The sequence below is a fragment of the Pyxicephalus adspersus genome, chromosome 10 (genome assembly GCF_032062135.1).
Source record: "Pyxicephalus adspersus chromosome 10, UCB_Pads_2.0, whole genome shotgun sequence".
NCBI classification, from domain to species: Eukaryota; Metazoa; Chordata; class Amphibia; order Anura; family Pyxicephalidae; genus Pyxicephalus; species Pyxicephalus adspersus.
The window spans coordinates 22,045,715-22,073,294 of NC_092867.1; the positions used below are offsets into that span (position 1 = coordinate 22,045,715).

At 38.5% G+C, this 27,580-nt stretch overlaps 1 protein-coding gene across 1 annotated transcript; it reads left to right on the top strand.

Annotated features, from left to right (window-relative positions):
• Positions 1-27,478, top strand: LOC140339801 (uncharacterized). Its single transcript, XM_072424701.1, has 10 exons — positions 1-286; positions 14,630-14,705; positions 15,343-15,474; positions 15,914-16,037; positions 17,847-17,907; positions 18,205-18,251; positions 18,734-18,809; positions 19,689-19,763; positions 21,382-23,061; positions 24,930-27,478. Exons 1-10 carry the CDS (start codon positions 258-260, stop codon positions 25,120-25,122), a joined length of 2,493 nt encoding a protein of 830 aa, XP_072280802.1. The 5' UTR covers positions 1-257; the 3' UTR covers positions 25,123-27,478.
• The last annotated feature ends 102 nt before the right edge of the window (positions 27,479-27,580 follow it).

Consider the following 27,580-nt stretch of genomic DNA (forward strand, 5'->3'; position numbering starts at 1 on the left):
TGCAGTGACGTCACCGGAAGGCCTAGTATTTTCTTTTCAGTGATTAGCGGCGGCGAGGTTGCTGTCCGGTGTGTGCTGTCGATCACTTGCAGGCACAGTCAGGGTGTTGTTAGGTGAACGCAGTGTACGGAGGAGAGTGTGACTGGGTGTAAGCTGAGCTCTCCGGCCCGCCCTTTTTGATAGGGGTGCCTTGTGCGTGGTACGTTCGCCGCCCAATCTCTCATCCGGTGTAAGCGCGCTCTCGTTGTCCCAGCAACATGGTGAAGAAGAACAGCATCCCGGAAAGGTGAGTATGGCCGGTCTGCCGTGCTGTTACACGTACATCTGCTGAATGTAAACACAATGGGCCTCCTATGTCAGTGTGTGAGGGAAGAGTGCTCACAGACAGTGCGATCATACGGCTCAGCCAGTCAGATGGCTTCATTCCAACCACCAAAACATCCATAAACAAGTCTCCAGGATTAGCCTGGGTGGCTGGCTTACCCCTGATTTAGATTGGTAAAACAAAATTTTTTTTTCTGGTGATCAATGGTTGCTAAGGGAGATGTGGACTGTGCGACACTCATCCTCTCTGCATAGAGTGCCCTAAGATCTCTCTGCTTACATCTTGGCCTAAAGATGGAGGGCGCAGCCTTCTCCACCGTTACATTGGCTGCCTTATTGAAAACATGATTGCACTAGGCCTTTATCAGCCCTTTTTATGGGGATCTGCAATGCCTAGCCTAATTGTTTGCTGGTGTACTATTAGATTTTAGTTCTCCAACATTGAAGGTTTGAGGATGTAACTAAAAAATGTGTGAGCCCTCAGAATAGAACCCAGAACCTGCTGGTGATTGGACCTGGACTTCAGCTTTCCCATGTTCATGTGACCAGGTCCCGTGGGCACTGCGTTCATGTGACCAGGTCCCGTGGGCACTGCGTTCATGTGTCCAGGTCCCGTGGGCACTGCGTTCATGTGACCTGGGCTAGGGAAGGCCTGGAGGGGTTGTCAGAAAAGGTAAGTATTTTATCTGCTGTTTATCTGTCTCAACAAGCTCTTCAAGCAGCTTTAAACTGGGAAGATTTTGTCTGCCTTGCTGTAGTGTGAGATCTGAATGAACGGTACTTTTCATGGTACAGCCTTAGTTTAGAAACCTCCTTGTTCTGTTTATGGCAGAACATTGATTATAGGCAGCAAACAGATTTGCAGACCTCCTTCCGCCCTCGGCCCAGGTGATAAAATTATGCAGGAAAGGCTTCTGGGATTTGTTCAGGACCTGACTACAGTGTACAGTTTTTGGAAAATCTGTATCCAGATAATGGGAATGCTAAGCCACAGGTATACCAGTGCTGATGGGATTCTGTTCTGAGCGCTCGGACCAGATATATATTTTTAAAGCCCTTTATAAGGGTCTCATTCCAAGGTAGGTATTTTTATCCAAAGGTATGTATGGTCCATTGAGCAGAGTCAGCACCCTAATATTTTGATTGCTTTTATTTCTGGCCTAAATTTGCATCTTGTATACGGAGTAATGATCAATCATTATTCTGTCATGTTTGGCATCCTGCAGATATACGTGTAACCATGGGGACTGCGTCCAATTTAAGGATTTTATACTTGACCATGTAAGCTGAGCTATCTGTAAGTGTGCATTGATCGCTGACACTTGCAGTTTAGTGATGCCTTTCAGAAATCTTTTCATGCTTAGATGTTGACTGATGTTTATTAAGGTATGTAAATAAATGTTGGAGATGAACTGCAAGGTAAGTTGCAAAAATGGCTTACAAGGTAAGTTCCGGTTCGTTAGACCTTCTTGGATGTGGTCCATCCAGCCCTACGTTTGCAAAGGATTATTGTTAATCCAAAGATATAAAATGAACACATGCTGGTTTTTGGATGATGCTGTTATTTTCAGAAGGTTTATTTTTATCTTGCTGAAGGTTTCTTTTTTTCCCCCCAGTTCCATCTGTTTGTTTTTGTGAATTTATCTGAGATCAGCGGCCTTTTTTTATCCCCTCAGCTTTGTTGGCTTAGTTTTTAATGACGTAATTATGAATTAGTTGAATGGCACTGTTTGCTAACATGCATCCCTGTATATTGATGAGCACAGTAATGAATTGCCTTGTAGTGTTTATAAGTCATTTATACATACATATACATTTTTCCACGGTTGCATACATGTTCCCACGGTTGCAGAGGTTTAGGTCTAGCGTTCCATTCCTCAAGGATTGCTTGGTGTGTATTGGCTGGATTTAGAAGCTGGCAGAAGTCATGTGTTTACAGTGAATGATACCCCCAAATAGGCCACATCTTCCTGCTTTCATCATACAACTATCTCTATGTCCTTTACATTATTTGCGGTTAGACATTGTTGTAAACATATGGATTGGTTGGTATTAGCAACATCATGGCTGACCAAATGTTTTAGCCTTTGGATGTCTTATATGGCCATCCCTTCTAACAAAGCATCATTGTTGGTTGATGAAAGAGCTCAGGAATGTTAAATTACATGGGCTCTAAATGAAAACAATATCAGACTCATCGAGTGTGATTATTTCTAGTATTCTTGGAATTGTGGTGAGGTTTAAACATTTTCATTCCTTTTACACAAGATGAAATTGGTATCCCTTTTATTTGCCAGTATAGGTGTGAAAATCGGATGGGATGTTCCATGTTACTAAAAATGTAACTAGAATAACTAGAACGTGTGCTGGTAAAATGTATCCACCTATTACCTGTAAAGAATATCAGGCTCTGTAATGCTTTCTATATTCGTCGCATTTTTAAACCTTGGTTGCAGATTTTGTAATGGCTTACATAAGGACTTGCAGATCCAGCCGGACAATGATCAGCTGAATCTTTGTCCCACAGACGGATATCTTTGCGTGATCAAGTCTCAAAATAAGCATCTGAATCTCAAAAACAGGAGATGACCCTAGGCAGGAGTAATGGCACCCATTCCATGTGGTGTCAAATGAAATTAGGTACAGCCGTAAATTCAAGCACAGCAAACATCATCCCAGCTGCAGATGCCTTCATTGTCACCTTAAGAAGGGTCTCGCTGTATTTTTTGGGTTAAGCACCTGATCTATCCCGGACTACGGATACGCAGGAAGCTACGGATTTCCTCTATTTGCAGTCGTTCATTCGCCTACCAGAGTTGGCTGTAAAGTGATGGATCCCATCTTCAGGAAATACAGGCTATGAAAGAAAATGATCTATGATGTCTCTGCTGCTGCAGAAAGATGGAGATGAGTGTAGATGCTACGGGGGACATGTTGGAGATCACCAATTGGAAGAGTCCTGTTTATTTTTAAACCTAATGTTTTGTAACACAGAGGGTCAAATTTCCCACTTAAAAGCGAACCTGTGTTTAAAATTATGCAATTTATTTGCATTTGTCTAATGACACTTAAGAACATTTACTAAAAGTTGCCTGTGCTTAACCAGCCGAATCCAGCAAACCAGTCCTCTACTTTCCACCTGTGTTCTGGCCCACCCTAGTGCTGGCAGGTAATTGAGAATCTCACACAGGTTTGAGCGTGTTGAAAAGGTATAGGTCTTGGAATTTCCATGTTTTTGTTCCTTATAGGATTTGAAGTCGTAATACAAGGTTTTTCTATATTTTTGTGTACTTGTTGTCAAACCTTCGTAAAAGGAATCTGCTTAGATGCACCAAGTGTTCTCCCCAGTCCTTTTATCTAGGCACGCCACCCATCTGCAGGCTTTATTCTTCTGGGTTTTTCTGATTGGCACCACAAATTCCCACCTTCCTAACTGTGGAGAATGCTGAAAGTCCAGTGCAGAAATAAAAACACAGGTCTTCCGCCTACCTGCTTCTCCTGTACATGAGTCCTAAACTAAAGAGGTTCTACTTGTGTTAATATATTGTTTCTTTTAATGTCAAAATTGTCCAATACTAGTATTTTTTCTATGTATGTAGCAGTCCTAATGTTGTTCAAGAGGGCACTTTGTTCATGTACAAAAGTGCCTGGTTCTTGGTCAGCCAATCAAGAAAGATATTAGGTTGCCACTTATAGTCTAATATGGAGACATCAGACTCCTTTTTGTCTAATTTTCTGGTGTGAATTGAAAGCTTAAGAATAGTTTGGAAGGTATAACCCTTGGGTTTGCTCTGCTTCCGGTTTATCATACAATAGTTGTACACAGAGTCCATCAAAAGGGCACACTGAGGATTTTGTGGTGAGTATAAAAATAGGATAGCCACCTTTTGCATTCCTTTGCAAACCATAGTGCCTGCTGATTCCTGTTGGCTTTTACTTGCTGTGCCATCCATTCCTTTGAACAATTCTTCCTAATTAAGAGGGCGTAAAAAATGGAAAATATAGAAAAAAACACTTTCTATGCCATGCGTCACATCTTTTCATGGAAATATGTTGCTCCATTGTGCAGTAGCTAGGATGGCCTTTCTCAGTGTTTTCAACATGGAGGAGCCCTTAAACTAACTTTCATGTCTTCAGGGAACCCCTTCTATAATTACTATATCCACAGCTCACAGTACATTATTGACACAGTGTGATGGTCAGTAGGAAGAAATCATCCTACACTGCTGGCCTTTGGGAAGAATGTCACCCTTACAGGTAGCCAAAAAGAGACCTTTGGTATCACCTTAAACTGACGTGAGAGGCACAAATTGTTCATTGCTCAAGGAACCCCCAGCAACCTTTGGTGGAACCCTGATTGGAAAACGCTGACCTAGAATGCTGACGGTTTTAGACAACAAGGGCTTTTTATGCAGTCCGAATAGACGCTTCAGTGGCTGAAGTTGAACTATAATTTTGTGTAAGAGACACCAGTTGAGTTCCTATTTTGATTCTTGACCATACGAGGCCTTTGGCCTGGTGAACTTGAGCTGCATTTGTAAGGTGAATTTTGCAAAGTGTCTTGAGCAGGATAGCTTAAAACACTCAAATGCTCAGCAACACATTTACACTGCAGATTGTGTAGCCTGCAGTGTCTGAGCAACATTTCATCCTTCACACCGTTCCTTTCTTAGAAAAGAAAATTTTCAAGTTGGGAGAAACATGGCCTTGAACCACAAAAAAAAAATCAATATATTTGTTCCTTACAGTAAAAAAGCAAACCACTGAAAAAAGGGTTTTTGTCTTTGCAATGGATACAGCCATGAGCTGACTGTAATTTAGATGACCGATACAAGCTACCAGTTTCACATGACTGTGTTCTCAGAGCTTAAGTTTCCCTGCTGCTCTTTTACTTTGACCCCATGTAAATACTTAATGCTTTAGTTGCATAAATTAAACTGCGGTTTCCAATGTGCTCACCTTTCCGGCAATCGCCTATTTGCCATAGGAATAGTGTCTGCTGTGACTTATATTATACCCTCTGTCAGCTCAACTGAGGGATCAGGAACCCCATGAACTTTAACCCTAGGAAGAATTTGGGATGTTTGTTGCTTTGAGGATAATTGGCACTTTTTATGACCTTGTTTTTGATAAATGTGTTACATGTCATGGAATATTTATGAATATTTAATAAAAATTCTTAAAATGTGTCCAGAGTTTTTTTTTTTTCAATTTATACGTAGATTGGTTAGCTGGGTAAATAGTTTGTTCAATGTGTATAGTTTTTTGCTATTCCTAAAATCAAATACACTTGGATTATGGCTACTCATATTTTAACTTAAAATGACAGCCCTAAATAAATATCTAATTTTTTTTTTTTCTATTGATGTTCAACCCTACTTACGTTGTAACCATGAAACTGTGTTAGGTTCTCCATACAATGCCTGTGATAGAGATGCAGTCCTTGCATAGGTCATAGACTCCAGACCTTGTAATAAACTGACAGCCATGGATGGTACCATATTGAACTCATTAACACAGAGGATGAAGCCCACAAAGTAGAGGTTTCTTGCTTTATTATAAAAAAAAAAAAAAAAGCACTGTCAATGTTGAAAAGCCAACGTTTCGAGCCACACAGGATCCCTTCCTCAAGGCAACATGGTGACACTATATCACAATAACAAATGTTGCCTTGAGGAAGCCACCCTGCATGCTCCCCAAACATTGGCCTTTCAACATGATGTCATAGTGCTTTTATAATAGAGTAAGAATCCTGTACCTTTTCAGCACTGGTGACTTCATGGTCAGTTTTCATTAAGATCCCCATATTTTCCTTTTTTCTGGCTTGTTTTTTAAAAGCACATTCTCTGTGTTTGAAATCCAAAAGCAAGAACAGTGAACAGCTTTTTTGAGCCTGTTCTTTAAAGCAACCACGTTGAGAAAAAAAAATCCAGAAATAAATGTCCCTGAAAAAGAATAAGCCCCTCTATTTTCCACCACTGAGTGCTTTCAGTTAAATCTCTTCAACCATATTGAGAATCCATTCACAGCACATGGGTTGAGCTGTGCTGGTCTAACACAACTAGCTGAAATCAGTTTATCATAGTTCACACCAACATGTTTTCTACAATGTGCCAGCTTAACAATGAAAAATACTGCATTTAAAAGCAATGCAATTTATTAAAATGCAAACTGGTGCATAATGCAATGTGCACTAAACACAGCACTGATAGAACTAAATAATTAAACCTTCAGATACATACATGGCTTATTACCTAAAGTTTTTTTATTTATTCAAGGCATTGCAGTAGTGCTTCTTTCCAGACCAATCTTTTTGGTCATCTATCTTAAAGCTTGCACTTCTTATCCTGGAATCATATCCTTGATGCTTAACTTGAAAGAAAGTTTAAGCACAACATGTAGCTTGAGAAAGTTTTGTCTGTTGTGAGTATTACAGAGAGAACTAAGATGAATTAAATTGAGGAACTTGATTTGTGTACATCTGTAGTAGGATGTGATGTGCTGAGTGATAGATGTATATACACACCATGTAACGTTTTCTAATTCCGCCATTTCTGACTAAACACAAATTTTCATAGCAATCATGATAAATAGTGTAAATTATAAGTGTTTTATGGAACAGAACTTTTTTTAAATTAAAAAAAAACAAACATTGTGTATCTGTACAGGTATGGGGATCTCTTATGCCTTTTGGCTTCCTGGTAAAGGGTTGTGGCCCTACAATTGCTGACCACTAGAGACTGGTAATGGGATGCAGAAGAATTATTTTATGCAACATATATTGACTTGAAGTTGAAACAATCAACCTCTGCAAGTATAGCTTGTGGAACAATTTCAAGTTTGTATAATTTGCATACAAGTCAATTTATCTTGACTAAGCCTGGCCTCTTCATACAGGTGGTCCCATTCACACCAGATTACATTTCCCAGCATCCCTGCATTAACTGTGCTTCCTACTTTAGCTACATACAAATGCAAGATTTGAAGATCTAATTGACTCTGGTGACAATATATTATCTATATAGCTTTCTCTTGATGTTGTGATCTCATCTCCCAGATTACTGAACATCCAATGGCGCACAACTTCCCCTATGTATATATAATTATAATCAAAGTTATTTGGGGACTAGTATAACAAAATTAAGATTTGTGAGCATACACATTTGATAGGCAAACAGTTTGCGCAGAACATAGCTTAGGGGTTTTATACTATCATAAGTGGTTGACCTTTCCACCAGAGAGGAAATGCAATTTGGCCCCTAAAGCAGTTATTTTGCCCACCACTTTGCTTCTATACACTGTGCTTAAGAATTAATCAGCTTGTTAATTAGACTTTAATAGGCTTGGGAAGCCCTGCCCTTTACTTGTCGGCACTGTGTTTGCAGCTGCCTTGTCTTAGATTTATTTCCTGTGAAGGATGGAAGAATAGGTGTCCATATACATTGAAAGATTTTTGAGGTGCCTCTTTTCTTGCACACTACTTAACAGAACAGGGTTCAAAGCCTTATTTCTATTGAAGGAAACCCTCTGCTGGAAAAGAATCCCATTTAATGTAGATGACCGGATACATGCAACACAGGACTCAGACTAAAGTAAATTATCAGAGTTCTAAACATACAAAACGTTTATTTACCACAGTTCAGCCGGATAGTGTGGCCTACACATACATACCTTTTATATGACTTTGGGTTATTGGCCTTACTTTATTGCAGTTTTCCTGGTAGTATTAGGGCTAGTTCATGGAAACAGAGCAGTGTTTCCCCCCAGCTTCTTTTAGAAGTTCTTCCCAGTAACCATCTGGCTGTTTTTGGGTGGTCACTGAGAAGTTGGGTCACATATTGGCCTGCCGCCCACCTACAGCCCCTTCCACCCAAAACATTTCTGGGGAGAACACTGCAATTTCTCTTCCCATTAAAAGATCAGAACACCTGTAAACATACGTTCACTCAGTAGGTACTTGCTAAGTATCGTTTCCCCGGATTAAGACCGTGTCTTAAATCAAATTTTTCTCCAAAAAATGCACTGGGGCTTATTTTTTTCATGAACAAAAAAAATCAACATTTCAAAAATAGTCATGTCATCACAATCTGGAACATTATTAAACTCTCCAAACCCTTTATCATACATTTCTTGTGATATTCAGGAACCAATATCAACATTTATTCAAATACAGTCATGTCATCATCATAACTCTTCAAACACTGAATTCCATCTTGAATTTCTTGTGACTCCATTTCCTTAAGTTCCATTGGCCCTGATTTCTCTTTGCTAGAAAAAGAGCTTTCCTTAAATGAGCACCTCTTGTCCATGTATTTATATATTTTGTAGCTTGTCTTCGGGGTAGGGCTTATATTTCGAATATTCTCAAAAATATGGTAAAATCATGCTAGGGCATAATCATGCTTATATTCAGGGTAACTGATCTTTATGTAACTTGCCTGTTCATAATATACACATTTGAAGACAATAAAGTAAAACTAGATACCTGCTTTGTGCCTACACATCTAATGGTATAAAATGTAAGCAGATCACTGCACATATTTATCAGAATTACCATTTTGTGAGTAATGCACTGTTGGAAAGCTGAATATTGTACACATATATCTGTAGTGTTTTGGGGCTTCCAGCCAATAGTTCTTGTTGACTATTAATCACAGTGACAGGCAATTGAGAGGTGACTAAGGAAAGTGGATCTGTACCTAATTATTCCTACAAAGTATCAAAATTGCCATAATATAGTGGTTACAGCCATTAGTATGTGTTTACTGGTACTAGAATGCAGTTGCGTGTATGGCCATATGCAACAGTAGAAAAAAAGTTGCACAAAGAATGTTTTTTCTATTCCAAATGTTTCAATAGTTCAAACACTTTTTGAAACATTTAGGACTTGTATATAGGCTTTTGCTTTAAATTATGAGTTGCTTTTCTTTTCCATAGAAGTCAGTGTTAATAAAAAGGTAATTGTGAAGTAAATTGTAGCAAATGAAAGGTAAAAATGAGGAACCAAGTCAAACTTAGGTCTTAAATGCATACCTGTCATACACACTATTGGGCTATTTAACCTAAAATTAAAATGATTACAAGATTGTATTCCCAGTAGGACAGAGGGGAGAAACAATAAAGCTTCATTTTAGGATATCTGTGATTCTCTTGGTTAGGTTTATTCCCTCTTCCCATCCTGCTTGAACCTTTTTCACCAGGCAGTAGATGAGCAAAAACCTGCAACGGGCACAAATAAAATTCTTATTGCTTTAAGTCTACAATTACAAATTTTTTTTTATCCCGTGTTGTCTCACATTGCTTGAACAACAGTGAGAAACTTCCAGAGGTTTAAATTGTTCGCTGCAATCCAAATTATGAAAGCAGACTGAACATATTCTAAGGGCCACTTCCCATTTTGGCAAATTATTTTTATCACAATGTTATTTGTATCGGTATATTATGTTAGGGCAACCCATCAATTTGTAAAGCGCATGTTGCTTTTAAAGTTCTATGAATGAACGGCCTACCAGCGCTTGTTTTGAGCTTTGCATCAGTGGACATGTCTCCATAGTACAAGTGGATACAGAGCCTACAGGATTGTTTTTGTTTTGTGAAGGGGGTGGTATGTGTATGCTTGTGAGTTTTGTTCAGAGATGATTGCTAAAACCTGGCTTTAGCACTTTAATCCTGTGCCCTTGTACTGCTGAGTGATATTCTGTGACTAGTACAGAAGTGGCTGACATCAGAATTGTACAACTCAACATCTCAGGATGGTAGCCATGATGGAATATATGAGTCGAGGCTTATCTTCCCATGATATAATAATCAGATCTTGGTCAAAGGAAAATACAATATATGTAAAACCTAGGCAAAAAGGTGTGGTGATTAAATATCTTCCTTTGATTTGCACAACATTCTCTTACCTCTAATTTTTTATACACATTCTGCAAGATGGTCAAGGTACAGCGTTGTGTAATATGTTGGCGCTATATAAATACTGTTTAATAATAATAGTTACCAACCACTTGCCCAATTTGTTTTCCAGCCCTAGTTCTGCACTTTTTTTATTAATACAAATGTATTAATGAGATCAGAGAATAATAATAATGTAGATTAACTGTGCACACCTTTAAAAAGAAAAAAGGTATCATCTGAATTTTGTGTGTACCATCAGTGACCTCTGCTTGAAATGCTAACTGATATTGGTGAAGGAGACACTGAACCGGAAAAAACATGCAGAACAGGAAGATAAAGCTCCAAATCTATATAATCATTCGGTTACTGAAGTCATAGAATTAGTAAGGGGACAGTTATGTTTGGGAGAAGCAGGCAGCAATGGCAGCTGTAATATATCCTCACTACAGGGTTCCTATAGTTTTTGTCTGGCTCTTGTTCCTGCATAAAGTCTGATTTCCCAGCAACCTGCCATACCAAGCCGTATGAATCTCCCAATTGCTTACAGAAACTTGGCAACTGGAGTGACAGCTCTACATATATTTGTAAAAACACCCGGTTTCGATGAAAGGAAAATGCAGCTGTCTGTCATCACCATTGTCTTCACGTTCTAAGTTTCCTAGACAACTATAAATGGTTTTCCTGCAGTTATTTGTCAACTTCTCTGGAGCTGTCATTCATTTTTGCTCCAGCACAGAACTAAATGTTTTTTTTTAAAAGCAAAGGATCACTGTGCATTTCATGGACCGGATGCCGGCCTTTTTATTTTCTTCTGAAGTCTATTATAGTTACCTATACATATAAAAGCTGGGCTTCAGACAGACAGGTGTAATTTATATAGGAGCCTGTCAAAGGATTTGTAATTTGTATTTTTTAAGTTTTTTTTACAGCCACACAACAAAGCCCTGTCTTGTCTGATAGTGTGAAGATCTGATCTGCTGCATTTTAGTAATTCCTCCATCCTTTGATTGAACAAGGAACATAGAAGCAGCATCCAGATGAGCTCATCTCTAAGTCATTGTTTTGTCCTTCTTTTAGCATGTGAATTACACTGCAACAGAACTAGCAATATAGGCTGATAGTCAAATTCTGATACTCATATTGTGTTGTATTATTAGCTAGTGTTTATATAGCGCCAACATTTTACACAGCGCTGTCCATAGTCATGTGACTAGCTATCCCACAAAGAGTTTCACAGTCTAATAAAATTTTACTTTTTATTTTGTATATTAACATAATAAGAAATAATGTTGCATAGGTACATGTAGCTGTATATAGGTGTTCCTGGACTGCATTAGCATGGATTCCATATTAGTAGCCCTACACAGGAAATCAATGCAAAATGTCTGATAGAACTAGAGGAGGAGGGCTAGGACATCATAGATGGGCTGAGAAAAAGTCAAATTCAGATACTTACTTGTGTCATTTAAAATACAGCTGTAATAATACGATTAGATGTGCACTAATTGGTGATGATATCTGCCTGAAAAGCCGGCTTTGGCTTGTAGTGTACAATTACAAGTATTAAAAAGAACAAGTGTATATCAAACTAAGTGTAAGGGGAAAAAGGGATGCATTCTAACCATGTGCACCTTAAGAGATTATGTGATACTGGTTAAATAATTCTAACAATAACAGAAACCGCTATCCCATGGAAATATTTTTATTAAACAGTCACTGGAAGAAAAAGATTCTACAGTGTACAGTATTCCATACCAAACCTTTGCATCGTATCGCTATATGTGACTTGCTGCACTGCTGATATAATGTAAGCCCAAAAGGTCCTCTATCACATTAGAACATGCAAAACATATATACAGACTTTTTTTGTCCAAAAAGAACATTAGATAAGAATTTTGTGCAATGTTGAAAGCTTTAATATCACCTAGAGATACACTGCTTTGGAAACCCTCACCATAAAGAATCTGGAGTGGTAGATAACATAAGCATCCTGCATGTACGGTGGTGGAAAAAAGGACGGCTCTTTAGTGCAAGATAACAAGCAGAAGGTAATGTGAGGCCATAATGACATACTACCCAGGGAATTTTCAGTGTTGTAGGTCACCCTTTTACACATAAACTTGCTGGCCAGTTGGCAGACCTACTGCAACACATAAGTGTTAATTAAAAACAAATTGACATTCGGAAGAAGTCAGCAGAGGGCAAAAGCTATTGCTTGTGAGATCTCGCTGTAGCTGATCTCTCCCCATTACAGCTATGCCTTTACCCTGTGTCCATGTTAAGGTGGCCTTCTTGGTAGAGGCAAAGCTTTGCATCCTCATGTTGGAGCTTTCCAAAGGTAATCGGAGGGGACACAGTAGTGGAATTACCAAATCTGGACCTAAAGGAGAAATAAACAGCTAAGAAGCTGTAGACCCAGTAGAATGCCTTGCGCCCATTTCCATACTAGGCCTGGCCCTGCTATTTTTCTCTAAACACTGTTTATGCATTATAAAACCCTTCTATTTCTTTTTTCCTTTAAAATGGCAAATTCACTTTTAATTTATTGGTTGGAAATCTCATGATCTGGAAAGACACTGCTCACTATTGCTCTCAAGCTTTCAAATCCTTAGCACATGACATATAAAGTTTCCTAAAGGTTCTAGTTCAAACAAAGACACCCCGGCTGACATTAAACATAGGAGGTTTGCTTTTGAGTATAAAGTGCATAAAAACTCGCCATTGCTTCACATAACTCAGCCAAAGGTTCACTGTCATAGGCAGTGATGTAAACATTTGAAAAAGCACTCCAAAAAAGAAATACGTAGGGAGAGAAAAGGCTCGGTGCAGAGGAAGGGTTTGCAGTTAACCAGAGTTTAACTTTAAACAAAAACGGGATCGACTCATGCAGCCTAGTTACTTAGGTACTGCTCCCTCACCTACAATTCCTTTGTAGGAGTACAGCAAACAGAACATTAACTTTCACAATTGCCAGGTTGGTTCTAGGACAGATGCCACACTGACCCAAACCACAATAATGCTACCTCAGTATATTAGTTCACATTGGGTGTTGGTTCCATGGGTATATGTAGAACATTAGGGAGGCAAATGTGAATGTGAGAAGGGCAGTTAGGAGGAAAGTATATCATTATTGATGCCAAAAATGTGCTTGATAAAATTAGGTTTATTATCATTTTATACATAAAATGTTTTATACATACCTGATTGCTTGGTATAACCTATTAACCACGCAAAAGAAATCTCAGCACTGGGCAGACAAAAATACAATATTTGAGTAGGCAGAGCAGCTTCCAGAAATGTATTTTATCGATGCATTTAGCTATTTGCCTGGAGTTCGGCTTTAAAATGAAATTACAACTTTGTCCTATCTGAATGTTTGTTATTTGTACATAAGTTAGCCTCCAGACCCTTCAATGATTTGCCATTGCCAAAATATAGCCGTTGTTTCCAATGCTGATATTGCACCTTATGTTCTCCAGCATCCCGGCCAATCTGAGAAGATATGTGCCTACATCATCTTCTGCCCCCAGCATTGGTGATTGCTCTGTGGCTCTGCATTTGTGCAGAAGGTGACAATCCCCAGCCCAGGGTGGAAGCCTGGGATAAAGAAAGTAATTGCTGGAAATATTCACAGATGGCCCTGGCATTGTAAGAGTACCACTGCAGTAAAACAGTAGGCACAGGATTGGCATATTGTACCTAATAATGACATTATGAATTTTTAATTTTTTTTCTTGCTGTGGAATTTGGTGTTTAATTTTGGTTTATGGTTTGTTTAGATTGCAAAACACTTTTATATTAATTTAGTTTGTATTGAGACCATTTTGAGTTGTTACGACCTGTGTGTCTGACCCCTGCTAAATCTGTAACAAGCTGCTTTTATTTGGGCTTGGATGGAAAGTGAAAGCAGTTTTGCAGCAAACAAAAGCTTGCGTACACAAACACAACAGTACCAGTATGAAACTGCAGACCATTGACTTCTGTTTATATGCATTTTCAGCTGCTGGTCTTTTGACGTTTTGAGAAAAAATGATTATGTAGAGAAGCTCTTAGATGTATTAAAACAAACCTACATTTAAATGACCTTTATATTTGACTATTATATATAAATATTGGTTAACCTTTGAAGAAATACCATATTACATTAAAGTTCTGACATCTGTTAGACTTGTGTACCTTGGTTCCCTGTGTGACTACCTATATGCTTCCCTATATTTATCTATAGTATGTTTAAATTATTAGACTTCTACAGAATTCTATTCTACAGAATAGAGTGACTCCTATTCAGATAAATATGAATTGCGATGGGTAGTGCTAATACAGTGAAATGTTAAAGACACCCATCATAACAGTTGTCTCTTGTTTTATATTCTTAATCATTATAACAACTGCTGTTATTTTTCTGCAGATGGCGTTCTCTGACATCTATTGGATGTCGACTTCCGGGATCCCGCTTTATTGCCTTCAAAGTACCTCTAAAAGGGGTAAGTAAATGCTTCTGTGCTTTAAAGATTTGTCAAGATTTAACAGATTTTTACCCAAAGCTTTCAAGGTTTCCACTTGGAAAAAAAATGTGAATCAACTTTTTTACAGTTAAAACTAACAGTAACAAAGCAACTTAATTTTGTTTTGTTGAACACATTGGGCCGGATTTATTAAAGCTCTCCAAGGCTCTCCAAGAGGATGCACTTTCAACAGTGAAGCTGGGCGATCCAGCTAACCAGGACTGGATCTGGTCCAGGATTCAAAACATTTTGCTAGCAAATGACTTTGAAGAAAACCATTCCAGGTTTGCTGGATAGCCCAGCTTCACTGATAGTGTATCCTCCCCAGTCTTTGGAGCGTTAATAGAACAGGGCCATTGTAACAAAAAAGGGGGCCAAGTCTTTTTTTTGTTTGAAAAATGTACTTTATATTTATAAATGTTTAAGAATAATATTAATATGTTTTGTTAGTGTCTTTCCTCCTCCTTTATTGTGGCCGAAGTGTGTGAAAACAATTTGTGGCAGCTACAGGCGGGCAGTAGTGCTTTTTTCAGAGGAAGATAAAGAATAGATTGTCAACGAGTGAAGGACTATGACTTAAAAATGTGTTCATTAAACACTTTTTTTTCCGTTGCAGGCCACAAACCAACGTGTGACACAGAACCAGAAGTTTACCCCTAAAGATTTGGTGACCAGCATTCGCAGCCAAAATGAAGAGCTTGGATTGATCATAGACTTGACAAACACTGAACGTTACTATACCACAAAGGTAAAGATAAATTTGTGATGTGGATCATCTTAGAATAGCTGAGGTTCTTTCCATGTCCTTTCTTATAGCCCAAAGCATGATGGGTCTTCAGTTTATTTAAATTCCAGTGGCTGGAGATTAGCATAAACAGAAATGCTGGGCCCAACCAAACTGTTCAACCAATTAGCAGTCCTAGTCCTGTCTCATGGCAGCATGTCCACTATTGGTGAACTTGGTGGGTGGGTGGTAGCAGAGATTTGGAGACTGATAAATGGAAATATTGGCACAAAAACAGGGTAAATGTGGTCTGGGACAGGATTTCCTAAAAGTGGTTGTATCCTTGAACATTTATTGTCTCTTTAGAGACGGTCCAGATTGTGGAAATGTGTTGTTATATACCATTTTATCTTTGTTTAGCTACAGTTACATAAGCATTTATTTGTCTCTCCCATTTGTAAAGGATTTGCCTAGAAGTGTACAGTATGTAAAGCTACACACAGCAGGACTCAAAATCCCAGATGATGCAACAGTCCACCAGTTCAAGAGAGTAGTCAGACAGTTCCTTTTTGCCAATGAAGATAACGGTAAGATGACCTTCTGTCTCTTCGTGCTTTGTCTTTACAGAAATATGTCTGGTTCAGCTTAAGTTATCAGAGCACTGTATTTTTTGCTGGGACTTGGTTATTGCACTAAAGCTATTTATCAGCCCCAAGAACTGAAACAGTATTTTAGTTTTTATTAACTACTGTTAGAAAAAAAATTTGAAAAATAGTTCTAGGAAGTTTAGATAACTGTGTCTGGTTTTCAGTACTTCCCTTTTGCAGTACTTTTTATATTGGGTTATCAGTTTTCTTGCTAAGATAACTTTAATTAACTCTATTACAGGCCGACTAATCCTCCTATTGAGCTATAGATACTTACATAAAAACTATATTGAGAGCTCCTTAAAGTGAACCTGTAATAATGGAAATATAGTGGCTTCTACCCTCTAAAGAGATCAACAACATTCCCATATGATTATATGTACATTTAACACCATTCATGCATGGATTTTTACCTACCCAATTGTGAAGATTTTCAAAGGGCCTGCTGGGTACAGCAAAGGTACAAAGGAACTGCTGCTGGGTACAGCCATCCTTTATGTGATGTCAGGAGACTCTGTCAATCAAGTAACTATAGTTTTTTTCCTTTTCTTCTCCCCCAGCAGCTACATAAATGTTATTCAGGGAGCAGAGGGGGTGTTAGCATAGACCAGGCATGGGAAAACTACGGCCCAATGGGGATGTTTCTCCGGCCCTTTGGGTGTTCTGCAGCTCTGGCCGGTGCCACCCCGAGCAGGTTCAGGAGAAGGACCCCGCCAGGGGGGGCGCAGCAGCCAGAGCCATGGAACACGTTCCTGGATCTGAGCTTGCGATGGGAGAGTGGGCGGGCTGTGTCACTGCACACAACCTGCCCACTCTCCCATTAAAGGCTCAGATTTGCGATGGAAAAGTGGGCAGGGTTATGTCATCATGATGTCACATTCATGGGCGTCATGATAGCATAACCCTGCCCACTCTACGATTGACCTTGGCCCCTCTGGCAAACTTTTTTTCAGATTGTGGCCCCTGAGTAAAAAAGTTTGCCCTCTCCTGGCATAGACATTATTGGGATAGAAAATGTAAACATTTAACAAGACTTAATATTTCTGTGCTTTTATATAGTAGGCAACAGGTCTAATTGAAAATTCAAGCTTCAATATTGTCCACTTTATCCAGGGTTTACTTATTTTATCTGCCAAAGTACATGTATTTCTGTGGGTCTAGTTCTGATTTATACACTGCCATTGTAGTGGCGTGATTTTTTTTCTACACCTATTAGAGAAATACAGTCTGGTCACCAATCTACCCTCATCGTGAAAGAAGCTGTACAGAAAGTGTAAAGAAGCTTATAGCAAACCAAAATTGGTTGCTTGAGCTGACTGCATTTCAAAGTGTTTGAATCATTACACAATTGGAAGTGTTGATGTTTAATGCCCCCACGCCTCCCCCAGTTTATTTTTGAATTCTCCAGCACCTTAGCAGTATCCATTGTTAATCGTGGAGATCTCAGTACTACTTGGAAGATTTAAATCACTGTTGAAAATTGTTTACTTTATTTGGTATTGCATTGTTACATTATCGCAAACATGCAAGGCAGAAATGTGTTACTTTTTCTAGCCAATAACTTGCTCCTTGTCACAGTAATCTTGCAGTTTTTCCCAGTAAACATTTTCTTTAATATATCTAATCAACATTTTTAAAAATGAAATTTTACTTAACTGTCATATATACAGTTGCTCATGCACAATGTTGTTGTGTAAATCACGTAGGTAAATACACTTGCATGAAAATATATTTTTTCTCTTGTGGCAGATAAACTAATTGGCGTTCACTGCACAACCGGGATTAACAGGACAGGATATCTTATATGCAGGTAAATATTATCTTCTTCTTAGATTTTTTTTGTTTTTAAACTGAAGAACAAAAAGAACAAAAACTTTATGTAATTAACCTACCATTTGATCTTGATCCTGTCAGTAACAAATTTTTTGTAATGAGGTGAATGTGACTTTATAATTAGGATATCTTACATTTACTTATTCTGCAGTTATATAGATATAGAAAAAAACATTGACTGAAATCTTTACCCAATATAGGGAAATAGACAAAAAAGAGCAACAATATGATATGGTTTACTTATACTTTAATGCATCCTTGTTGTCTTTTTTAGATACCTGATAGATGTAGATGGGTGGCGACCCCTGCAATCAATATCTAGTAAGTATGATAAAAATGTATTCTTTTTCACAGTGCAGGTCTTTCCTGCTTCTATAATAATGAAGGTATCCAACCTTTAGCTGGTAGTTCCTCAAATTAAAATATTAATTATATTTGCACACAAACTAAATAGTTCCTTGTACACCAACTATAGAATTACAAGCAAAAAAGGAAGTGATACTCTAAATCCATGAGGGTGTCATCCTTTTATCTAGTCTCAGTTATAAAACAGTGGAGTTCAAACAAAGATTTTATGGCAGTTGCCCAATTTGTCAGTTTGGTTATAGGAAAATAAAGTCCACTGACCATAGCTTTAAGGGTTACAATTGAATTCTTTGAATGTATTTTTGTTTTATGTATTTACTAATATAGATAGGTATTTTGTTAGTGAGGAACACTGCACAAATATAATTATTCAATGTTTTTTTTTTAAATAATGCAGGAAATGGTTCACACAGTTTTAATTGACATGTGTTTTTTAGTTTTTGCACAATCGCGTGGCCACCCAATTGAAGGATCAGTTTACATTGAGGATCTAATTAAAGGACCTGTGAGAAGGTATGAACACTTTTCCTTTGTCATATTTGTATTAGGAGAGGAAATATGTATACCCTTGCCCTATAAACCAGCCTTTCTCAATCAGGGTTTGTGAAATCCTAGAGTCAACTCCAGATGTTACTTAGGGGGTCCTTGGTCAATGAACTAATCCTCGTTTTTTTAAAAAAAAACTTTTCTTCCACAGACCACTAATGTTAAGAGTTATTCTAGGTACTGATAACCATTCTAAGAGGGCTCTTTTACACTACTGGTGTAAGGAAGCATTTTACCAACCTCCTTTTATAGGGGAGATTACTGATCATTAATGTATGGAGCATTTTTTGACACTGTATCAAGGCATTTCTCCACTGATGTGGTCTACTAATTTCACTGTTTGCATTTTTGTTTCTGGTCATAATTATTAATCTATTTATTTCATTGTTACAGAAAATAATTTTGTCAATTGGGAGCAGTCATGTGTAAAATGCTGTTCATTTCCAATTCTTTTTTCATTTTTTATGTATTCCAGTATGCCAACATACTTTTCATATTAATGTACTGTATATAGCTAATATTAGCAGGGGTTCCTGGGAACTGAAAGTTATTAAAATGGTTGTACTGTGTATAAAAATTTTCGGTATATTTAGTAAGTAGTCCATGTGACTTTCAAAACAATTCACTTCTATCCAAAACACGTGCACCAGGAAGATTTACATGCATAGAATGTTTGCATATCGGACAAACTACTTTTTATGATAGTTTTGAGAAAGTGAAATAAAGAATTATTACATTTTGTCTGTTAACAGGTTCATGCTTTTAAATGTTAGGATTAATTTGATACATTTTATTTTTTTCTTAATATATCAGGTAAAAATGTTTTCTTTTCTGTTTGTTGACTAGCAATGTTGGCATAGATTTGCCTCCAACAGAAGAAGAACAGAAAGCCCTGAATAGTGGTTTGGAAGATCTGCCAAGGTAGGTATTCATTGGAGGTGGCCTATACATAATTTTGATTTTGTGTTTCAGCAGTCAGTAGGACAGGGAAACCCCAGGAATAATCACACATATCAGAGATCCAGAATGTCCAACAACAAGAACAAGAAATAATCATATATAACCAGACTGTGCATGCAATGTTCGTCCCTATTGGATGAATACACATTTTACGTTTTTGTAGCATTAGATGTTAGCTAACCCAAGTTCATTGTTTGTCAGCAGACATTTCTCCTGTGCTCAGAAGTTTGTCTTCACCTTTGTAGCCAGGTGCTGGTTTGAGCTGTACAGTTGCTGTACAGTTGTAAAGAAAAGTAGCTCTTAGTGACAAAAGGAGCAGAAGTACAGAGTAATTTAAAACATCATTTGTACAGTGGTATTCCAGGGGAAAGGTAGAAAACAGAGCCTAAATGGCAACAGCAGAAAAAGGGGGCCTTACAGGTGAAGGAATTAACACGGAGACGGAACTGAAAAACATTGAGCTTTGAGCAGAAGACCAAATAAAAAAGTAGTTGATGTGGTAAATGCTTCCTGAGGGTGTAAAAATCTTTCATCAAACAGGAGCTGCCTTTTTGTCTTCTAGAGAGTAGAAGTGGCTGCTGGCAGCTTATTAGAGGGATACTGTTACAGCAGTGAATGATAGCGCATGACCATCCATGACAGCTTGCTCCATCTGTATACATCATGTGTGGGGGGTTTTCTAGGTAAATCACAGACAAGGGGTGTCACACTAAAGAAATAGCTAGTGACTAAAAGGGCGCTATTGCTTTGAACAGAAGAGTTCTAACAATAATTTCAACATGTTTACTGTATGTAAAATGGAGGAGAAGATACTAAGGGCGCTTTAAGGAGGGGCTCACATTGGTGGTGATCATTCTTGCTCCAGTCTCAATGTTAAAGATAGGCAGTGTGATCAGACCCTTGGTATGTCAGACCTGTAGGTTTGCAATCATTAAAAAGCTCTACATAGTGTATAGTGTACAATTAAGGATTCCCAGATTTTTGGAAATTAGATACCTGTTGTTTTTATACAGTATAGTGTGTTGATCTAAAAAAAAAGTTCAGTTGGGCTTTAACATCACAAAACTTCTTAAACAGAAACAGTAGAAGAAATTACATCTCAATCCTGCACTATTCTGCTAAAATCACAAGCCTTTATTTAAAATTAATCTATAGTACAGACAGTTACCATGACAACCAGCGATCTGTACTATGGATACATTTTGAATTAGTGCTATTTATTTTTGCAGTAGAGAGTGGGATTGTGTTTCATCTTCTGTTGTTGCTTTTTATGGTGGAATGCTGATGCTGTCTCCACAAATGTCAGTGAATATATCTTTCAGGGGTCCATAAAAAATGATATCCAATTTGGAGTCTACAGGAGATTTAACAGGTGTGTTACTATTTTCTTAAAGTAATATCTTGCAGAGGAAAAATATACCGTAAAATGCATATGCACTAAATATTATTCTGGGAGGTTAGAATTGTTGCATGCATCCACTAACAATATATTTAAGATGACATAGTAGAAGAGCAATATGTATTATTAATCATTGCACTTGCAAAAAAAAAAGTATATATAATATATTTTTTCTTGCAGGGACGAACAAGGAAATGAGTTTGGCGATTTTGATGCACGGGATAGGAGACCTATGCCACCAATGAGATCTGAAGACTGCTTGGATGATTTTGATGCAAGAGAAGCAAGGGTTGCCCCTAGAAACATACTAGGTGATCATGACCTTCGCCTACCTTCGCATGAGCCTCAAGAGGGACCTTACATGGGTGGTAGGCCCGAGCCAATGTATCCTTCCGAAAGGATTCGAAGGCCTGGGGATTTCCATTTAGACATGGAAAACTTCCATGACCCTTCACCAAGGCCACTTATGAGCATTGGCGCTATGGCACCCAGAGAGATGCAGCATAGTTTTGAGGATCCTGGAATGATGCATGAAGGCATGGATTATGATATGAGGGGAAGGGGCCGCCCGATGCATGCTATGCCACCACGTGACCTTTCCTCAGACATGCAGTATGATGATGCTCCCCCTCGTCCTCTACCACCATTTCCACGCAATAAAATTAATAATCCTGAATTTGAAGATGAAGGTGATCACAGAATGCACAATGAAATGCCTTACAGGGAGAAATTAGCTCATGAGGGTTTTCCTGGCAACGAAGACCCCAGATTTGGCCCTAGAGGTAGAGAAGCAATGCCTGGTCCATTCCGAGGTCCTGTAAATGAAAGGATGCAGCCAAGAAATGCAAGGCCTATGGGAGGACCTATGGCTGAAAGAATGAACCCTAGAGATTCAAGGCTTATGGAAGGACCTGTAGGTAACAAATTGCATCCTGGCAATGTTCAATTCATGGATGAAACTATGAATGAAGGCATGTATCCAGGAGAAGGTCCTATGAATGAAAGAATTCCACAAAGAAATAGTAGATTCATGGATCCACAGATGGGTGAAAGGGGACCTGCAAGAGAAGCAGGCTATATGGAAGTTCCCAGGAATGAAAGAATGCCCCCAAGAGATGCGCCATACATGCAGGATTCAATGAATGACCAACTGAACCTAAGAGGTCCTAGACCAAGTAAAGGCTTAATGAATGAAAAGTTACACCCACAAGAGTTACGTGGCTTACAGGGCCCAGTAAATCAAAGAGCCATGGAAGGTCCAGGGAAGGAAAGGCCACAGATAATGAAAGGCCCAATGGGTGAAAGAATGCATCCAAACACTGCACGGCTTATGAACCTAATGAGTGAAAGGATGGATCAAAGAGATGGACAAAATATGGAAGGTCCTGCATACGAACGGATGCAACTAAAAGACCAAAGAGCCATGGAAGGTCCTATGTATGACCGGATGCAGCTAAAAGACCCAAGGCCTATGGGCGGTCCTATGAATGTTCGGATGCCCCCACGAGGTCCACGTCCCATGGAAAACTCTATGGCTGACTCTGGGTACGCAGGAAGTGCAAAACCTGTGGATGGCTCTAATAATGAACATATGTACCCAAGAGATACACAAGCAATGCAAGGTTCCATGAATGATGGAATGTACCCTAGACCTGCACGCCCCATGGACAGCTCTATGAACAATCGGATGTACCCAAGGGTTCCCCGAGCCGCAGATGGTTCCATGAATGAATGGATGCAACAGGGCAATGTGAGACCCATGGAAAGGCCTGTAAATGAGAGGATGCATCCAGGTAACAGTGCACTTCCACCAAGAGAACCAAGACCAATGGATGGATCAATCCGTGAGGATTTTGGAAGGTATGATTATAATCAAGTTGTTTGAAGTCATCAATCTTTTACTAAATATTGTTTTAAATCTCAACTCCAGGCTGATATAAAGGAGACATTTGAATGTATCTCTGTACAATAATATGGCATTATGCAATGCAAGTATTTAACTCATCTAGGTCTTATATTAAGGGTGGAGGAAGCAGCTAATTAAGTCATTTACTAACAAGGAACATGCTGATAGTATACACGTGCAGAGTAATAGATGAGTTTATCAGTGTCATATTTTTACTGTCTGCTTACAGTCACTTGAGCAGTGATGAGCAGAAAAATCTGCTGGTGGCTTAAGTCACTTAGCCTCTCGGTTAGTGAGATTACTCCGCTTTAGTGCTTATTTGAGCTGTCTCCTCTACTTCTAGATTGAATCCAAGTTTTATTACTTATTACTTACTGACCTAAACATTATGGGACAAAGAAAGAATTCCCCACCAGGAAAGTAGATATTACTTCTTCTGCTGAACACTGGGTATAATCACAGACTAAAGTCAGCATTCCTTTTTATGTTGGATTTTTGTCTCTCCAATGCACTTGGCAATTTCTCCCATGGACTCCCACATAAATATTATGGGATGGTAGTGACATTGTGTTCCAGATTAGGTACCACCAAACAGAGTCAAATAATTACTATTTTCTTTACAGGCAGCACTTTTGAAGTATATTTACATGAAGCATAAAAAGGTCTTTTATTTGAGCAATGTTCTAAGCTGTTCAGTTCAGTAATAATTGTCAAAATTGTAAAGCTTAGGAAAAAGTTCTTGCCACAACCTCACCTTACTTACTTTAACTTCAACTACTGGTGCTGCGATTATCATGTGTTTTAGCGGTAGGATTGAATGAAGGCTCCAGATGTAACCTAATCTTTATTCTGCTTAGGCTGTGCAGCCTTTGGTTGGGCCATGCTCTGTAATTCTCAGAAATGAAAGTGGAACTAAACCCTTCTTTACGCAACTGTCCACATTGCCTCTCAGAGCACCAACATCTTCTTTCTTTGCTTTCTGGGCAGGCCGAGATGATGCATAGGAGTTCTTTCATTTCCGACACGTGCAATGTCAGCGTTTTGGCAGAAACTTTGAGCGATCAAGCTGGTGAGACTATTGCAGAAGGGACATCGCCTGTCCCTTTCTGGAATATTGACCTGGCTGATGGTGTAATCTTGAAGTGGAACTTTAGTTCCACTTGAAGGCAAGTAGATTGGTTTGTGTTTTAAACTCTGTGCAGAAGCTATATTTTGTCACCTGAGACTAATGTATCCAGCACAAGTGCAGCATGTCACAGTTGTCCTATCCTGTGCCAGGTTACTGAATGACTGACAAGGACTGTCATAGTCTTTGCAACAGAGTGCCTCCCATTTATCCTCCTTTTCCCCCACTGCACAGTGTTTATACAGCACTTGTTTATGTCACCAGAAGCTTTAAAAAAGCCCAGCTTTCTTTTCTCTACTCTTTATTTACCTATATATTTTGGGGTGGCAAAAATGCAAAGGAAGGATTGCTGTTCTTACTCTACATTTAACTGTCACCAGAAGCTTTAATGATCATTGAGTAATAGTTTTTAAACTTCATACAAATGCTGTACCACTAAGGTGTGCGTTTGTCGGTAGGGGTGATTTAAATGAAAATTGTACTAAAAGTAAGGCTTCCTTTTTAAAAATGAGGAGGAGGGATTACTCCTGCAATCATTTATCTAACTGTAGGTCAGCCTTCAGTCATCTCTTGTTCTAGCTACTCACCACAATATGGAAGTCAACATGGAAGAAATATTTTCCTCACTACAGGTTTGAATATGCACAGACTGATTGAGTGGTATAATAGCTAACCATTGTTTTTTATTTATTTTAGACCATTTGAGGGGAGGAAAATGAATCCTTCAGAAGAAGCGCTCAGGGCACCCAACAGGTTTGCACCCTATCCTCCGAAGAAGCCATCAGAAGGTCAAGAGTTAAGAGGACCACATGATATGGCGCCTCCTGCTCGTCCCATTGGTATGCAAGAGATGGATGGTCGCTTCCCACCAAGGAGCAGATTTCAGTAATAAGTGTTTGTTTTTTGTTAAGTACTAATACACCTATGTTTAAATAAAAAACATTGTAATTGTAGATTTTGTTGTACACATTGTCAGTTATAATGCCTGTGAGTTGTCATAGGCTGTGTATTGTTGCAGTGACTTTATTAAACAAATCTTTTGTTATTAAAGGTGTTCAAGTACAAATAGATTTAGTGTAGCGGCAGTCTGCTTTTTGTCCTCAAAGCCCTTATGTGCAGTGATTCTTCAACGTGCTGTATTTGGATAATCAAAGATAATTGGTGTATAGGTTAAGCTTCCACGAAGGTTTCTCAGCAGCCAAAGAGGCATGTGTTAGAAAAGCCAGTATAAGGCAACAAAAAACATGTAGATTGCAGTTCCCACTGTGTTTGTGACATCACTGATGCAGAGCTGTGTTTCCCAAAAGTTATCCATTGATGTGCCATGAAAAATCCTTAACTGTGTCATGCCTCAAATGCCACGCATACATCCAAATGATTTAATTCCCCTAACAAGCTTCTCCAGATGAATATTTAAGTAATTAAGAATATAAAATAAGTTTGTAAACATTAAAGTTTTAAAATTGCAAGTTATAAGAAATGGATTCTGTCTAGACAACTGGACACTGCTAAGACAAAGAATTTATTTACATGTTCGTTCCTATATTAAACTACGACTTGTAGGTAATAGACTTACCAAGTGCAGCCAGACAGTCCAATCCTTCTATCAAAGATGAAAACTCAGGTCCTTCACTGGGCATCAGCATTCCAGAGCTCTGCCCCCTGATGTTCTTTTTGTAAGACCAATGGCCCATTATGCCCTCACCTTCCTGTATCCACCCATGATGTATATGCCGATTTAGTAGTATTCCCAGAGGTATTATTAGAAGTCATTATTTCATTGCACTCGGCAGTGGGAAGACCTGGGCATTTCAGTCCACAAAATTAGTTGGTTATAGGCCAAGTGTAGTGCATGGATGTGGGTGGAGGCCAGGGAGTATGCTTGAAACACTTTGCAACATCCACATTCCTTCCTGCTGTCATCGCCAGTTTCCTGGTACATCATAGAAAATGTAGTTTTCCCTCAGGCACAAAATGGAGAAAGAGTGTCACAGCATCTACTCTAGCTTGGGGAAGGGAAGTAATAGGAAAACTAATATTGTATCCAAGAGTTCAGCTGTGAAGGAAACCTGTGCTAAATGAAGATTTTTCAGTTTCTCGTCCAACAATCGAAGCAACAGCAGGTAAAGAAATCCAAGGAAGGGGTGACATGAGTAACAGTATAGTTCATGTAAACACCAGCAGGCTGAGTGTAGTTGTCAGACAGATTAAGGGAATTATTAACCCCTCTCACACCTGCCATCACCTGGAGAGGTACAGATATCACAGAGAGTAGAGAAGTGTTTTCTCTACTGTTTGTCAAAACTATTTGACAACTATGTAAATCTTTCCACTCTAAAAGGGGTTAGTAATTAAAAACTAAAATATTCCACCACATTCAAATGACTTAGGGTATAGAACTTGTAATTGTATATAATGTTGATGAACAAACCACTCCATAAGAAGATCAGTTCTATTAGTTCTTGCTTTCGGTACCTATGTGGCCCCCAAAATATAGTAGGACCTATTGCACACCCTTGAAAGCTGGTCTAGTTATCTCCAATTTGTCAGAGGTGCCCCAGACAAGTTATTATTTAGATAAGGAAACAACATTCAAGTGTTGGGAAATAAAACCAGATAAATAGGGAAAACGTTAACTCTTTAACCCAAATTTCCAGATGGCAGCCACAAAAACCAAAACCCTATTGGTGAACTTTGCTCAGTGCTTTAGTTTCTGCCACCATCAGCACTCCTTATACGTCGCAAAAATGTATTGACCTGGGCTACTTTCCTGAAGAATCAACAATTCAAATTGATTTCAAAGATTTTTGAATGGCTTCATTCAAGTTTGTCCAGTTACATGTTCAGGGTTAGAAACTTTGTAACTTTTAGTATGTGGATCGAACAGAAAAGCAGCTCTTTCTGACATGGGTATTGCTGTACTAATATAAATGGCCATTAAACATCTACACTTGGTAATAGGTGACACTCACCCGAACTATTACTCTTTCAGAGGCATAGAGCAATAATCACTTTGCACTTACCCTAAGGCTCAGCTGAGTATTTTGTGTTGACAGGTTTTATTAGCGGGCTACAGTCACAATGATAGAATTAGTTTGCACTTTAATGTCAATTTAAAAAAAAAAAAAAAAAACAATCTTGTGCTTTCTTTTATAATAAATTTACAAATTATTTCTGAATTATGTTTTAATATCCAGGGATAAATTTTACAGCATTATCATTAAAATATGTTTCACCTTTAAAAATGTTTGTTGTCTTTTCTGTAATGCCTACTGGATACTGTTGGGGAACATTGACGGAATTGCAGCGTTGCAAAGAGAATTTTTTTTTTTTTTTAGAATAAGTTC

Bases quoted from the DNA above. Each gene is read 5' to 3' on its own strand.
- LOC140339801 (XM_072424701.1), top strand. From the start codon at position 258: ATGGTGAAGAAGAACAGCATCCCGGAAAG. The intron at 17,908-18,204 runs GTAAATATTATC...TGTCTTTTTTAG, and splicing joins ACAGGATATCTTATATGCAG to ATACCTGATAGATGTAGATG. The intron at 19,764-21,381 runs GTAGGTATTCAT...TTTTTCTTGCAG, and splicing joins GGTTTGGAAGATCTGCCAAG to GGACGAACAAGGAAATGAGT.